Consider the following 17,525-nt stretch of genomic DNA (forward strand, 5'->3'; position numbering starts at 1 on the left):
ATGGAGAACAGAAGCTGGTTTTCCCATGGATTTGCACATTTTTCTCTCTCCATCCATCTCCTCCCTCTTCACTGCAAACACCACCCTGTGTGTGACAATCCTGGTGGATCAAAGTGGCCTCCTTGGCTGGCCTGTCTTGCCAGAGATGGTGCAACCCTTGGGGACTCTGTCTCCTCTCACCAGAGCACTGATTTGTGCCTCTGATTTTCATGACAATGGTAGGAATGTAATTTTTTGAAAGGCATTGTCACAGTTTGGTTGAAACTGTGATATGGGCCTTACCCACTGATGGAGAGACAGTGTGTCACCCCTTTTTTAGTAACCTGGATAAATACCCTCCTCACCATCAAGGAGTAAAAACCATCCTTGTCCTGAGGGGCTCAGGGAGGCCTCAGGGAGCCCTTCATCTTCCTCCTTGCAGGCAGGCAAGAATGGAAAAGTGTTACTTTGATGTATATTTAATGCAACATTTACAACAAGAGTAAGCAGGAAAACTGCAAAAATTTTAATGTCCTTAATTACATTTTTAGCTTCACTTCTTTTGCTCATTCTTAGCATCTCTTTGGGGTCAACTGATACCACTGCAGTGCTGGTGCCCATTCAACAGAGTCATGCAGATGATTTGGGATTGGGCCAAGTGACTTAAAATAATTTTACTCCTGATATAAACAAGAGGAGAATAGAGCTATGAAGGTTTATAAATAACAAGAGCTGGATTTTGACTAAATCTATAGTATTTTTTTTCTGTCATTCACCTTGCATATATTAAGACATTTCCATAAATAAAAAAGAAACTTAATAAGCCTCAGAAAGGTTAGACTGTTTCCATTGGATTTTATGCCTGATGCATAAATCCTACCCAAATAATTCCATACTTCGTGTGGACATAATTTTTTGCAGTATAAATTCCATTAACACATTCATGATATATGTGTCATATATTAAAACAAGCAGCCTCCTGCACTCCCAGTAAATCACTAGCATCCATGCCTGCATCCCAATTCCATCAGCATGGATCTGCTTGAGCAGTGTGGTGGTAAAAGATCCTGTATGGAGCCTCAGGGCTGCTAAACCAGCCTGTCTGGGCTACATCCATGACTGTAGTGAGCTTTTTCATTATGCAAGATTACACCCTTGCTGTGATCCCATGATAAAGAGGATAAGCCCATTGCATTGGCCTCTTCTCTTCTCTTCTCTTCTCTTCTCTTCTCTTCTCTTCTCTTCTCTTCTCTTCTCTTCTCTTCTCTTCTCTTCTCTTCTCTTCTCTTCTCTTCTCTTCTCTTCTCTTCTCTTCTCTTCTCTTCTCTTCTCTTCTCTCTTCTCTTCTCTTCTCTTCTCTTCTCTTCTCTTCTCTTCTCTTCTCTTCTCTTCTCTTCTCTTCTCTTCTCTTTTCTCTTCTCTTCTCTTCTCTCTCTTCCTGTTGAAGTTGACACTAATAACCTGGCATGCAAAGAATTGCTTTAATTTCCAGATGTTCTGAATATCCTGAGAATTTGTAAAAGAAAATGATCCTCTTTATCCTAATCAAAAGTAATTAAAAGCACACTTAAATAGAGCACAGATCTTAGCTTAATTCCAAATGTTTTACACGTATAAACAAGGGGAGTTGTTACTAACTCTTCAGCTCCAGAAGCAACAGCAGAGCCCACGTTTCGCTGTCACAGGTGCTTTGCAAACATACAGTCACAGACTTCATGGCTGGAATACTTTACCTTGGTAATGGTCTGTACAGATCAAAACTCCATAAAATAAGATGAAGTTTCCTTGCTTGCCACAACCAGTGCCATGATTTAGCACTTCTAAAAATTGGTTTACTCTGCACAACAGGAGCGGTGCAAAATGCCACGGTCTCAGTTACTTTGCCTTGCAGCCTTGGAGTTGATGCATTTTAATCATTCATTTCACATAACTATATCCTTGACATTTTTCCTTCCTTTGGACAGAGATCTTGGCTTTCAGACAATTCCTGCAGACCCTGCAGCAGTTGTGGCACCATAAGATGTGTCACTCAGACTGGGAGCAGTCAGGTTTCAAAATCAAGGAGATGCCTGATTCGCATCCAAGCTGGAGCAGGCAGTGAGTGAGCAGACAGCAAGAGGGATGCAGACAGACAAAGTCTTTTAGACTTAAGCAAGGCTTAATGCAGTCAGAACCAAGCCTTAGATGTGACTCTTGATAATGCTGCTAATAACTACCTTTTCAGGACTTCTGGAAAGAAGTGGTCATCTCATTTTGTGATAAAACGGGTGTGCAGAATGAATGGTCTCATTTTCCCAGATGCAAAGTGTGATAAGGAAGGAGTTGGCATATCCTTTTGGGATAAAAAACAAACAAAAAAATAGGTTGTTAATTTCTTGGGACAGAATCAGTCTTTCATTTCTGATTTTGCCTAGTACTCAGCACAAAAGGGTTCTGATGCATAACAAACTTCTTGGCAGCTACCAAGCCATGCAACACTCATGTGATATAAGGATAATTTACAGCCAGCACATACATCTGGCTCTGGTACTACTTAGATCACTAGTAAAGGCACTGATGATGGGATAGGGAACACTTATTAAACTTTCAAGCACATGGTGACAGCTGGCAGGCTGAAGGAGAGGCTGAGAAGTCCAAATAGTAGTGGCAAATAATGAATTGCATGAGTAGACCAGAATGTCATTCAGATCAAAAAAGATGTGAATCATCAGAGGAAGTCCAGGTGGAGCAGTGGGAATGAACAGAACTCTAGGGGAAAAAAGTTATGAAGAAATGTGGAATGGACTGAGCATCTGGAGTGTGGACTGACCAGGGAAGCAAGGTGGCAACAGTGTGAAAGGCTGTCACAGAAAGGGAGGGAATCACCTGCTTTCTGTGTCCATGGTGGATAAGACAAGGACTTAGAGGCTTAAACTGCAGCAGAGAAATTAAGGTCAGATCCTTATGCATTTTTTTTTTTGTGTGTGTATGGTAGAGATTATGAAGCATTGCAGCAGATTTCTTGATGAGGTTAAGATGTTTCTATCCCTGGAGAGATTTCCATGTGTTAAACATTGATTGTACCCAAATACAGAGAAAGTGGTGGAATACCCAGCATCCAGAGATGTCCTTGACCTTCTGCTACTTGGGAGTAGAAGCAGCGTAAAATCAAAGCAGTGCAAAAAAAAAAAATAAAATAAAATTCAGGTTTAGCTCTCAGGTGTGGCAGATTTCTTTTGTGAACCTACCCAGAGAAACAGTTGTGTCTCAGAAGCCACCTGAACCTAGGAGTCTGCTTTCAAGGTGGCTTGTTTCTGCATTCTAGGAATTCTTGGATTTTCAGAGAAATTAGTGTCTGTTGTCACTGTTTGAGGTCACCAATGAGAACTCATTCTCAGAACAGAATTTTGGGTGTCATGTGGAATCAGATCCATAGTAATACATTTTGTATTGATGGCAATATGTGGCCAGACATCTGTGATGTTACCTTTTGTGTCTAGCAGGAGCTAAAACAGATGGATTTAATATTTGCTCCATCTACAGCTTTGTCTACAGAGCACAGTTACAAGAATCTCAGCCCTACCACACAGGGTGGACACTTCTGGCTCACAGAAGTCCATTAACTCACACCAAGCTTTCATTCCACACCACGTGAGGTGTGGAGAAGGGCTTGCAACCCTGCTGCCCTTGGAGGAAGGTGACCAGCCATTCCTTCTGTCATTGCCTTGCTTTCTCCTGTGTCCCTGTGGTCTGCAATTGGCCCTGCTTGCTCAGGAAGAGATGGCTGGAGGTGAGCACTTCGGGAGGGCTCTCCTCCTCCTTCCACCTGTTTTTCATTCCTTGACTCACTGGCTTTGAGCCGTAAGCAGTGACGTGACAGCTGAGTCACGGACACACCACCTGGATGCTGTCAGCATCAATCTCTCTTATAAGGATCATAGAAGAACAAATAGAGAAGACTCTTAGGGCTTCTCATTCGTCTTCCTGCCAGCGGGGCACCGAGCCCTGCAGCGCGGTCTCTGGCTTTGCCCAACCTTGCTCTCAAAATCCCAAGCAATGGGATTCCACTGCCCTTCCCCAGGAGCTTCTCTGTGATTCAATAAACATCATTACCAAGGAGAGTGCTGCTTTCCCCTGATTATTATTTACCCTAAGTGTTCGTAATGTGAGCAAATAGCTTTTTACTGATATCCACAGTAGAGGGATTTTTTTGTTTTCTTGTGAAGAAATTCAGTAAAGTTGCAAAATCGGAGATGAAATGTTTTATTTGTGTTCTGTTAAATAGTTTTAAGAATGTCCCTGCTGCATGCATTGTTGTACACAGTGGATGAGAAAACCCAGAGATGCAGCCCTATGCCCTGAAGAGCTTACACTTTTCATTTAAGCAAGATACAGTGACTGAGAATGACAAGTAGCAAGAAAGCAGGACAACAGTCATACGAGAAAGGTCAGGATATTTCTAAATAAAACCTATTGTCATGCTTTTAATTTGGGTTTATTTTGAAGACATCATACATGGCTACATATTTTTGAGACAATTCTACCATGTTTTAATCAAACATTTCTAATCTTACAAAGTCATCTTGCCTACTTCATTTTGGTGATTATTTAAAGCTTTGTTTTTATAGAAATATATGTTTTCCCCTCACAATTACTCTTTCAGCTTGCCAGGGCTTTTGCAAAAACAGTTGTCACAGTTAGTCTGGTTATTAATTCCCTGGGTATCTCAGAAGTACAGGAGGTTTTCTGGCTGACCCATGCCACTGGACTGCTTCTCCTTCACCTTTGTCTCCAGCTCTCTGTCTCCTTTCTGCAACACCCCAAATTGCCCTTACTCCAGAGGTGGCAGTCAAACCTCTTAATCTTTTCTTTTGCCTGAGAGTAACGAAGCACCTTCTCTCTGCACAGACCTTACAGCTGCCTCAGAGCAGCAGTGGGCACCAATAAACCAGAGGAGAGCATCAGGGAGCCAAACCATCTGCCCCACCTCCTCCATATGCCCTCTCCAGCTTTTACACCCCACTCACTGTGAGGAGGTATAAAGCAATTCCTGCCATCCTTAGCTTTGGGTTTCCAATCCACACATCTTCCTCTTCATGTTACTTGATTAGCAGAGGAGCACCTTTAATTTTGGGGGATGCAGGGTAAAAGTCTATCATGGTAACTCAATGTTATTTCCAACAGATGACCATTCAATGCCATCTGTCCCACCTGTGGCTTTGGCTATTATTTCTTACTAATTTTAATCTTGTCTTCCCCTTAAGGGGACAAATTCTTCCTGGTACCTGACTGCAGGCTTAGCAAACTCCCTGAGGGAAGCCCAAATGAATTTCAAAAGCATTTTTAATGCGTGTTTTTCATCCTGGTGAAACCAGCTGTCCATGCACATCAATTCCCTGCAGCAATTTTTCCTTTCATGGAATAGAAATATTCAGCCTCATGGTTGGGTATGGAATTTTGCTGAATTGAGACAAGGGGTCTGCATAAATGGACTGAATTTAGTACTCTGACTTTCCAGCCTCCCTCTTATCTCTTCTGAAGGAAGTCATGAAGGCTTGAGAGCGGAGTCCTGGTGGGAATTTCAGAGGGCTTGGAACAGAGATGGGTGATTTTCAGCTGGAGAACCCACCAGGGGTTTGGTTTTATGCACACACACTTTGCTGAGCAGCTTGGCCAAGTGCACACCTTGTACTCAGAAGGCAAGGAGAAGATCTCTTTCTTCTACTAAACCTCCCAAATCACGTTAAAAATTATGCTTAACTATTGCTTAATTATTTGTATTTTGTGTGGAAGACCCCAGCTCAGTTGAAAACACAGATACTTATTTGTATAGATAGTGCAGAGTTATTTCAGCAATCACACTGGAAAAGCATTAGTTATCTAAGGAGACAAATTGAACAAGACAAATGTAGGGCCGACCTGTTTCTCCTCAAGCAGTTTGTAAACACATACTGAGAAGCAGAGAATTAGGAGAGTTGTACTTGTTCCCGCTGTGACCTGGATTCAGCTGGTTAAGGGCAAGCTTCATTTTAATTTACTGTTTCTAAGCAAGACTTCATTCAAAGCTGATGTTTGACAGGTGGCGATGCTCATATCCTGCCATTTCTTCAGGATGGTTTTGTTTCTCTCTAAACCTACTTTACATCCAACTGAAGAGCTGCTCTGGGAGCAGGGAGCTTCCAAATAGCTTGGAGATCCTTTGATGTTTCTTCCACCACCTTGGCTGCTGGGGCCAGGTATCAGCTGCTGCTCCCAATACAGTTCCTAACAGTGTCCCGGGCACAGGAGAAGCCACATGTTCTTGGACCAGGTGTCTTCAGCACCAACTTTAGTCATTGTCTGAGGCTGCTCTATTCTCACAGAATTTATCTAATCTTTGATGCGTTAACTTCAGGGTGTGACCCTAAGAAGGCAAGGGCAAAAGCTCCAGTGGGACAAAAGTGGGAAGCAAGGTTCAGTTGCTCTGATTGATTTTTTCCAGAAAATACAGGCTGATTTCTTCTGAGTTTGGTGAATAGTACCTATTTTGGGAATATGAAGGCATTTGGCTTTCACTGATCCTCTCCACACCTTTTGGTATTTCTCCAAGCAGTCTCCTGAAGGCAGCTCTGGGGTTTGAAAGCTGCTCTCTTGTAAACACTCAAAGGTATTTGTCCAACAGAGGGAGAGCCAGCTTCCCTGTACAGCAAGTGGATGTGGCAAAATGCAAATAGCAGCAGTTCACAGGGATCAATACATCCAACAAAACCCATGCAGCTGCAGTGTCTGTTTGGATGGTGTGTAAGCTTCTCCTTGTGCAGGATCTCTAATGGACACTGTTCTGGTACCAGGGGATGTTTCTGGCTATATGGACAGAAATTTATGCATTGCTACAGCAGCTCAAGTGCCTCTGGACTATTGCAACTCTGCCTTACAGACAGTCAGATAAGACTAGCTCCCCTCCTTGTTCCATGTAATAAAATGCTTTTGCTGCTGTGGAGGACCTCATGTACCCACAGGGTCCATCAAATGAGAGTGAATTGAGCTTTGAGCTCTTAAAACAAGTCCTGTTGGAAAACTTGGCATAGGTCATAAAGAAGTGCACAATACTTGTGGGGAATGATGGCTGCTAATACAATAAACCTAACCATTTCTAAACTTTTTCCCTCCATTAAGCAAAAATAATCACTGTCAATACATATTATATTTTGTGAATGAAAATATTATTATATACATTCTGCACATTAACAGATATGTTTTTGCTTTTAGCAAGAAATGTATAAGGACTACATGCATTCTCTTTTACTAGCTGTTCAATACACCAAGTTCCATATAGTTATTTTTGGCAATGAGAAATATCTTGTGATGTGATAAAGGTAATGAATGAAGCACATCAGAGGATCAGAGTATAATGCTATCCATAACTTCCATCAATTATGAGAAAAGACAGCAAAAAAATACCATGGCATGGATGAGGGTACTGATCTAAGGGTGGTGTGCCTTTACTCAAAGTCATATTGACTTCAGCTTCTTAAAAGTATTTTACCATGGCTCAAGAAATCCTTAAGACATGGGTTGATGGAGATTAAGGGGAAATACCAGGGAACTCTGAGCATAGATTATTTTGATCTTGACATTTTTGCTAGACAGGGTACCTGAGCTGGTATGGATCTTACATTTTTAACTTAATAGCCAAATCCAAAAAGTTGCTAAAAGAAGAAAATAAAGCAGAATTCAAACATCTAAATCCAGCATTGAAATAAAAAGGCTCTCTCAGCTCCAGTCCAATCCTAGAAGCACCTAACTCAGGAGTTACCTAGCATCAGTCTCCAAGAACTTCAAGGGTACACCAGTCACCTTGTGCCTGTGCCTGGAACCTCCACCTCCTCAGTGGGTCTGAATCCTGCTGTATCCTGCCAGGGTTACAGATGGTTCAGCTCTTGCTGGACTTGGAACAAGCTACATGCTTGAGTTCATGAGCTCAGTTTGTGCTAAGGATGTGCAGCTGAGAAGGCAAAAAAGAAAAAAAGTAAACCTTCTGAGAGAAAAGAAAGCAAGTGCAGAAGAGTCTTTAGTTCAGCAGTTGGGATTGATCTTTCAGGAACAGGAATTGTGTCCTCCTGGCTGGAATTCACAAACAGCTTCTGGAGGAAGACTGAAACTCCAGATCAGGAAGGTGCTCTCACCACTAAACTAAAAATTATACTCACCTTTGATCTTCCTCTTATGCCTCAATGAATTTTTAATTCTTTTTATGCAAAGAAGAACAGGTTCAGCATAAGGGTATACAGTGCTCTCCTCTGCTCTCTCCATCTTCCCTGGGTTTCTTGAGCCCTGGAAGATTTTTGTAGCTCCCTAGGGAGCACAGGTTGGCATTTCTCAGGCAGCAAATCAAGCCGAACCCAGATCTCCTCCTTGTCACCCTGCTGCCAACATCCCTGAGAAATACAGATGGCCAGCTGCAGCCTCAGGAGTGTCCTGTGCTTGCCTCTGGATAGACAGACTGCCCATATCCTGAAAGGTGGCTCAGCCCCAGTGACAGGCATGGTTTGAAAGCTCATCCCTGAGCTCTTTCAGTCATCAGATTGTTTTCTTTTTGTCTCTTAAGAGAGAGCATTTTACAGCAGGATAGATCCTAGAGAATAAGCTGAAGAAAATCCAACTCACAACACCCAACTTCTGGAAGTCTGAGACTACTCTCCTGGAAGACTGGAAAGAGTTTTAAAAACAAGTTCCAAATCTGGTAAATGGTGAAACACTGGAAGAAACATCAACCTCCCAGACTGGTGTCCTCATCACTGCCTTGTATGTATGTAAGTGCATGCAATAGTTGTGAGAAGCCCAATTCTGCAGATGCTCTGGAAGTGGGAAGTGGATCTGATGGAGAATAATATCTCTTGAAGGTTGCTAGCAACCTGAGGTGGGTGGGTGACTGTCCATTGAATCAAAAATTAAGGAATTTTAATTCTTGTACTCCTGGAATTTTGGAGCTTCAATGCAAAGTGTCTGGGTTCTTTGCCTGTCCAAATTTGGGAACTGTGTCTGAACTGTCAAGTGCTTCCCTGATCAGTCAGATTCCCATATCCTTACACCACATCTGAAAAAGAATTTTCAAGTTAGATCCATACAAGCTTTCAGGTGCTTAACCATTGCTTTGGCAAGCAACAGCAATCACCAAAGCTCCTGCTCAGCCAGCATCTAATGCCGAGGTTCAAGGCAGCCTTTGTGTTTCACTAGGGATGCCCTGTGGGTGACTTATTCCTCTCTGGGCATACCCAGAGGCACCTGAGTCTTGCCAGCGCTCAGCAGCCAGCAGTGGAGCAGCAGCCTGACTCACTTTTTGAAAGCTGTGAAGTGCCTGACTCTCGGAGGAGCTTTGGTACTTGTCACCGCGGTTGGAGAAAGGTACCTCAATGCAGGGCTGGCAGTACCTCAGACACTGCCTCATGAGCTGATTTGGTAGTTCCGTGCTCCTTGTACTGCTCCGGTGCATCCCATTGCATATGGAAAGCTGTCTCCCAGCAGCCTAGTAGCAGCCCGTACCAAAATTGTCACCTAAGTGTTGCCATGTACCTTTTTGTGACTGTATTCCAAATTACCAGTGTAGGTTCAGTAAACGGTACCAGCTGCCTCAAGGATAACAAGTGCTACATCTTGGGGCACAAGATGCATTGCATCAGTCAGGCAGTAACTCCAGGTCTCCAGGAATATAGATCCTACTGGAATTATACATTGAAGTCACACTGTGTTTACCTTAAAGCAATCTGACGAGGGATTAACTAGGTTATCAGTCCATCTCACCACATCACAGAGGAGTAATTCAATTATTCCCAAACAAAATTGCTTGAATTTGACACCTAATCCAACTGCTGATGTCTCTGTAATCTTTTCTTCCTACTTGTTCAAATGCTCGACCCTCCTGATTAAGAACAGTGCCGATTTTGTCCTGCAGAAAGTTAGAATATATTATTTCTTCCTCTTCCGTCCTTGTTGATCGATGGGAATAACAGAACCCGTCACATAAAATTATTCTGGCTTTGCAGAAGGGGCTGGTGAGCCTCTATTTCGAATATAGTTCCTAGTACCGGTCACCTCATTAGAGAAGTGAGTTGCTGCAAACTGCAACGTTGCAACAGAGTCCAAATGATGCAGGAACTTAATTATTCAGAAAAGGTTTAGAAAAGCTACGATGTGGCTTTTGCAGTTGGAAAACGAGAGATTAAAAAGCCACTTTAAGGGGGTTTGCAGAGCTCTGGGGGAATAGCAAGGATCCACAAACACGGGAAGAACAGAGCGAGTGACAAAAACCAGGAACAAAAGGGAAATTAACAGAAGCTTAAGTAGGGATGAGTAGCAAAGTATTGTAATTTATTTGTGAATTTATTTGTATTTATCACAGATAATATATGGAAAATTATACTAAAGCTGGAACAGAAACAACTGTTAGAACTAATTTTACAAGGCTTTAGACACGTGTGGGGGCTTAAAATAACTCTGTGGGATGCAACTCATAATTCAGAGGAGAGGAAAAGGATTTAAGTCTTCCTCATAATCTCGTGTCTTAAAACATTTAGCTCCATTGTACTAAGAAATAGACATAGTTACTTTAATGTGACTATCCACGCGATTCTCAGGGAAAGGTTTTAATTTACAAAAATAATTTCCCTTCCAGCTTCAAGTACATAGATGTGGGTGAAAATAATCAGAGGCACTGGAAAGGACAGGTCTGAACCCTGATCTCAGCAACAGCAGAGCAAAGCCCGAATAACTCCAGGAGAAATTCTGGATGCACTCAGGGATGTAACTGAGATGAAATCTGATCCTGAAGTGCTGCACTCCAGACAGAAAAACCTTGATGTCACCTCCTTAAATTTAAAGAAAAATTATCAAGAGTCCCAGGTCCTTTTAGAGCATTTCCACAGTTCTTGGAAGAACCCTGTAGTTGCATACGATGCCTCCAGGCCATCAGCTTCAGCAGGCGTTGGATCAGACTGGGCGGCTCGCTCCTTCGACCTGCAGCTCTGGCTGCTTTAAGACCAAAGAGATTGCCTCCAGCTCAGGCGAGCCCGCTGGGAATTCACCCTTCTTACGCACCGAGGGAGCGTGGGACACCGAAATGTCTCCTTGAGGCAATCTGTGTAATCCCTGTATCTCTCTTTTCTTTCCTTCCAGGACTGGGGTCTAACCCTCCGCTCGGAGACACGTGGCTGAGATCCCAACTTTCTCTCCAGGGGAGATCTCCGCAGGCAGTTTACGATGCCAGAGCTCCCGCTGTGCTACCACCGTTTACTCGGAAAATCACAGGCAATTAATCACAGTTATCTTGGGGGGAAACCTACTTCATTTGGACCCGTCATTACGCAGGGAAATTACAGAATACCTTGCTGTAACCTAACCTGAACTCTGCTAAAGACATTTCTTCCTAGGGCTCCCGTTTCACTCGGCAAGCCCTGCCCGCCTTTGGAAAACCGGGCTGTGGTTACATTTGGATGTGCTGAGGAGCAAGATGCAACCGCGATGTTGTCCCGCTCGTCTTTGGGTCGCCGAGGCAGGACGCGGGGAGCCTGAGGAAGCCACGGGGAACGCTCTGAGGTGACCTGCTGCCTGGCCGGGGCTTTCCCCGACCGCCTCCCGCAGAAAGCTGTGCGTGCCGGCGGCGGCAGGGAGCTCACCGCGGCGGGGCCGGGGCTCCGGCCGCCGTCCGGCCATCGCGCAGGGTCCGTCCCGCTGCATCCCGGGCAGAGGGATGGAGGGACGAAGGGATGGAAAGATGCGGGGAGGAAGCAGTTCAGGTGGCAGGTGAACGGCACAACGCGATGCGTCCCCGACCGTCCCGGTTTCGGCGGGGCGCAGTTCGGGCGGCACTCGCAGTGACTCCGCCGGTGCCGGCGGGGCGGGCGCGATCCCCCCCCCACCCCCGCAGCCGGAGTGCCCGGGGACGTGCGGAGCGCCCCGCCGCCTCTCCCTTCCCCTCCCCTCCCCTCCCTTCCGCCCGCCCCGCCCGGGGGGCCGCGCCGCCACCGGCGCTGTGCGCGGCGAGCGGGCGGGCGCTGCCAGACGGGCGCCCCGCGGACCGCAACGACGGCGGCGCCCCGGAGCCCCCCAGGCGGCTCCGCCCCGGCCCCCCGCAGGTGGGTCCGCCCTGCCCGCGCCCCCCACGTCGGGGCGGTGACGGGGGCGGGCGAGCCCGTCCCCCCACGCGGGACCGAGGGGTAGAGCCGGGCGCCCGCTCGCAGAGGCGACGCCCCCGCGCCCGCCCAGCCCCGGCGGGCGGACGGGGCGCCGCGTGCCCTCGGAGCGGAGCGGGGCGGCTCTCGGGATGCCGGGGCTCCCGGCCGGCCGGCGGGCGGGCTGAGGCGGGGGCCGGGCGGGGAGGCGCCGGCGGCGGGGTCTCACCGCCTCTTCTTGCCGTCCCCCGTAGGGAGCGGCCGGCCCCCCGCGCCACCATTGCCTCGCACGGCAAGGAGGACCTGCTCGCCGCCGCCGCCCGGCTCTGGCAGCGGAGGAGGCGGCTGCTGGCCGCCGCCGGGCTCGCCCTGGCCATGGCCGTCGCGCTGCTGGTCGCCGTGCCCCTGCTGCTGCTGCAAGCGCCCGCCGACACCGGCGCCCACTACGAGATGATGGGCACCTGCCGCATGATCTGCGACCCGTATAGCGGCGGGCGGCCGCCCGGCCCCGGCAGCACCGCCGCCGTGGAGGCCCTGCAGGACCTGGGCGCCAACCCCCCGCCGCCCTTCGTCCAGGGACCCAAGGGGGAGCCGGGCCGGCCGGGCAAGCCGGGCCCCCGCGGGCCGCCCGGGGAGCCGGGTCCTCCGGGTCCGCGGGGCCCGCCGGGGGAGCGGGGCGACGCGGGGAAGCCGGGGCTGCCCGGGCTGGCGCTGGCGGGCGCGGGCGGCGGCGGGAGCGGCGGCGGGGCGGCCGCGGGCGGCGAGGCGGCGGGCGGGCTGAGCGCCGCCTTCAGCGGGCCGCGCATCGCCTTCTACGTGGGGCTCAAGAGCCCCCACGAGGGCTATGAGGTCCTCAAGTTCGACGACGTGGTGACCAACCTGGGCAACCACTACGACCCGGCCAGCGGCAAGTTCACCTGCCAGGTGCGCGGCATCTACTTCTTCACCTACCACATCCTCATGCGCGGCGGCGACGGCACCAGCATGTGGGCCGACCTCTGCAAGAACGGCCAGGTGGGTTCCGCGGGTCCCCCGGTTGTCCCACTCCCGCTGTTCCCGTCCCGCGGCACCGGCCGCCGCCGCTCCCGGGAAAAGAGCCAGCGGGAGCGTCCTTCGCGCCGTCGGGCCGGGGGCGCACCTCTAGAGCCGCGACAAATTCCGAACTCCCGGTTTGCGAACTTTCCTCGCCGTGTTGGCGAGAAGGAGAAGCGAGGATAGGGGCGGGAGGGAGGGCACGGCGTAGTGGAGGGGATGGGAAAGAGAGACTTGGGGCATTGATGGAGGAGCTGAGGAAGAGGGGCTGGGGGGACTTATGGGGGGGCTGCGGAAGAGGGGCTGATAGTGACGCTGAGCAAGCGGGGCAGGAGGGCTGATATGCCCAGCGGCTGTGTTGGCAGGTGCGGGCCAGTGCCATCGCCCAAGATGCAGACCAGAACTACGACTACGCCAGCAACAGCGTGGTGCTGCACCTGGACTCTGGTGACGAAGTGTATGTCAAGCTGGATGGAGGCAAAGCACACGGAGGCAACAACAATAAGTACAGCACTTTCTCTGGCTTTCTTTTATACCCTGATTAACACACGAATGACACGACACAACTAGCCCTGCCACTGATGCAGATGGGGCTGTTTGGCAATTCTATACCCCATCGTGCTGCTGTTCCTGCTGGTGTCCACTGTCTCTGCAGGTCACTTTAGCTTCATTATCAGTTTGTATGTTTTTATTTTCACCCTTGTGGAAACGAAATAGAAATGAAACAAAGCGAACCCTTTCCTTACTCTCCCCCATTTCTTCTGACCCCCACTCTCCCTTTGTCTGCCTGAGTGTTTCGTGTGTCACATGAGGAACTTGGCAACTTGAAAGTCTCGAGTGGTTCCAGGAGGGTTTAAAAGAGCCCAGAGTTTGGACTGTGTCACACACGGAATTTGAACAGGTCACATTTTTTCATCAATAAGTATTAATGATGATGATGATGAATTTTCAGCTCGACTATTCACGAAGTGGAACTGGATCATAACTATTTTTTCTTTTGCTGCTTTGTATGGGGTCAAGTGTAAACTTTTCTTTCTGTGCAATGCAATGCTCGTGTGAGTGGTGGTGTCATTAACGTCAAACCTGTTTCTGTCTGCAAAAGAATTTGGTCATTGACCACAGTCACCCAAATACCACATTAAATTATGTTTTTAGACAATGCCTTCTTGCTTTTTGTCTCTTCCAGTGCTACAGAAGAGCACTGTGGTGGTGCTACAGGAGGGTGGGAAGTAAAGGAGGGGGTTACTTCAGTCCCTTAGGTTTATAGTAACATCTGAAGTTAGGATGGGGTTTGTTGCCTAGGTCTTGAATATGGTTCAAGGGGGCTGGAAAGAAGTAGAGAGGACAAAAGCTTCATCTTTATGCAGTTTTGTGAAAAGAAGGCACACAGTTGCCAAGAGGTGAAAGTGGGGGTGTGGAGTGAATCTCCTAAACGGATTTACTGGGTTAAAACCTGATCCAGAGGTTAGATGAAGTACAGGAAAAGCAGTTTAATCAGTGATTATGGAAAGCCATGTTTCTATACCATGCTTAACAAATGTTTAGAAGGCAGCAGGGGAGAGAGTTTGTCTAAACCCTTGCAGTGTGTGCATGTGTTGGAAACCACACTTGACTGGAGGTGGGTCTGCCCAGTGCCTGAGACAGGCTGGGTGAGAAAGCTTGCTCAGGACTGATGGATTCAGACCATTTAGAAGGGTTTTCTCCTGATGATCCTCTGTAAATCCTAGCCACCCTTGGTCTTTTTCAAAATGCACGGGTGTGTCAGTAGTGCGTGTGGTTCTGAGCCTTTGATGGAGGAGGTACATTTTTCATATCACCCCATTTTTCACCCTCCTCAGTTAGGGTAAATTGGGACTGCTGAAACTAAAAGAGCTAAATTGATTTACAAAAGCACTTGCTTTCATTTTACTGTCTTACCATTTCATTTTTCCCTCCTGAAGGCTTTACCTCCGTATCAGCTCTCTGCCCTTTGCAGTGTTAGTGCAGTTGCAGAGATCAGAGGGACAGGAGCTGGTCTGAGACAGCTCTGCCAAGGCTGGAGCTTTGCCCCTGCCCTGATGTTGCAGGAGAAAAGGAAGCCACAGTCAGGTGGCCAGCCCCACTTTGTTGCAGCCCCACTTTGGGGCAGCCCTATGATGACCAAGTTGTTAGAGTCACTCCTGTCTCCTACCTAGTCCTCAGTGGATATTGTCTTGCAGTTGGCTGGAAGAGGAGGGCCAAAGGAAGAAAGCAGTCTTCCATCCCATCCTCTAACAACCCCTGCTGAGGGAAGCAGAGTTCATAACTAGGTACACGTGTTAGACACTTATCAATCTCTAATGTCTTGTCGATTTGTGCTATTTAGAATATGATTAAAACCAGTGTCTGAGACCATCCAAATGAAGTATAATTGCTATGGATCCTCAATTCCCACCAGATCCGTAATCCTTTTTGACTATTCCTCCCCCCTCCTTCAATGAAATGGAGCTTAGACACAAAGCCCTTGGTTTAAATTTCAAAAAATTAAAATTGACATGCAGCAGCATTAGCAGGAGCCAGGAGGAATTCTAAGGAGGTGCCTGGGCTCTGCTTTATCCTTTGCATTAAGAAGCAATTTGTACTTCTAACAAAGACCCAACTGTTCCCCCTTGGCAAAAGGGCAATGAAGATGCCTTGCAAGGGAATTGCTGTTCACAATACTTAAACAAATTTGAATCTTAGATTTTTAAATCTGTATTCCCTGGTGGAGCCTGCTCATCTCAATTCAAATGCAGGGCTGGTGGTGTGTGCCTGCCAAGGTGTCAGTAGCTAAGCGGATGATGGATTGATGAGGCAATGGGAAGACACAGGCTCACAGTGGCAGTTTGCCCCGACAGTGATCTATGTATCTGCACATTATCAATGTCATGAGGAGGCTTGAACCACCCTCGCTAGATGTCTCATTTTCCACTTATCTCTTATGTACTAATTATCAGGCTGGATTATTCCCCAGGATAGAAACAAAAAAAATTGCTCATCGTCACTCCACTGACAGTTTACACAATCGATAGAATGAAGGTCTTCCTCAGCTGCTCACAAGCTTTTTTGTTTCCTCTCCTCATTGCAGGGTCTTCCGAGATTGCCTCTGTGGGGGGTTGATGGCTCTCACCCAGCATCGGTGGCGGTGCTGCTTGGACAGGCTCCTCTGTCCCAGTCATCTTGGTGGTAGCTCAGTGTGTGGGTTGTGTTTTTTTTCACAGGGAAAAGCAATTGGGAGATGAAAAACTTCAGTGCTCAGTGGTGCAGTTATCCAGAAAAGCAGAGGCAGCACTGTGGATGGGGACGGTGGTCCCTGTGCTGCCAGTGGCTGTGGGTGAGAGCAGGGTCGCACACAGTCCAGCCAGCAGCCTGAGGTGGCCTTGTAACCCTCTGGGCTTCAACTGAGTCTTCCTGCCCTTGGGAATGTTCTGCGGGTTCTGTGTGTTTCACATCACATAGAGAAGGGATTGTTTGTAAGGGGCGTACCCTGGTCCGCTGGTTTGGATGGGAAGAGGAGAATTAAAGTGTACCCCAGGGGCTGGCTTCAGCTTTCTCTGGGACTGGCTTTCCCAAATGATACTGCATCTCACACATTAGCCATTGTCTGCTCTGGAGGTCTGACCCCTCAGAGGTGTTATATACTTGATGAGTTAAGGCAAATGCTTTTAAGAATTGGGATGTGATCAGGTGTGATGTGAATAGGGAAAGCCCCCAGAAAGGAGTGGAAGATTGGAGTTTCAGACAAAAGGTGCTCTCTGTTTCTGCACCCAGACATGTGCTTAAGTTAAAATCGTAATACAAAATATTAGGATTAAAACAAACCTGCAGGTGTTCATGCTGTCAAAGTAACTTAGATACTGCACCAGCAAATCCTTGACCTTTGTGCTACCAGTGTTCACCTTGACCCTTACCCTGTGCCTGGTCAGTACTGGCTACGGAAGGGAGCAGGGAGATGTAGAAGCACACAAACATCATGAAAGGGGAAACGGGGATGCTGCTGAGAGCCCTGAGGGACTGCCAGCCACCCGTGGTCTGTGATTGTTCCCTGCAGGAAGCTGTTCAGGTTACTCTGCTTTTCCACAAGCCAGTGCATTTGTGGCTGGGCACTTCTTTTCTTCTCTCTTGACCTTCATTGGTTTGTGAAACTCCTGGCAAGTCTCTAGGGACATGGGTGAGGAAATCCTGCTTTGTCTTGGGTAAGAGGGTGAGCTGCTGATGCTGTTTTCTCCAGCCAGGGTACATAGTTGAGGAATCCATGCTGCGACAGTGGCTGGTGTCGGGTGCTCTGTGCCAGGTCTGGTGCCTCTGTGTTTTCCAGGATCTCAGCTTGCATATTTCCTCCTTGATGATCATGGCCTTGTGGAGCAGGGCGTGGGTCAGTGGGGTTTCATG

The 17,525-nt window shown here is 47.8% G+C and overlaps 1 protein-coding gene across 1 annotated transcript; it reads left to right on the forward strand.

The window, feature by feature from the left end:
* Positions 1–12,479: 12,479 nt before the first annotated feature.
* On the forward strand, positions 12,480–13,681 carry C1QL2 (complement C1q like 2). The gene is made up of 2 exons (XM_062498500.1): positions 12,480–13,118; positions 13,502–13,681. The coding sequence occupies exons 1-2, from the start codon at positions 12,480–12,482 to the stop codon at positions 13,679–13,681; spliced, it is 819 nt and encodes a 272-aa protein (XP_062354484.1).
* Positions 13,682–17,525: the final 3,844 nt, after the last annotated feature.

The sequence above is a fragment of the Cinclus cinclus genome, chromosome 9, assembly GCF_963662255.1.
Source record: "Cinclus cinclus chromosome 9, bCinCin1.1, whole genome shotgun sequence".
Lineage (NCBI taxonomy): Eukaryota > Metazoa > Chordata > Aves > Passeriformes > Cinclidae > Cinclus > Cinclus cinclus.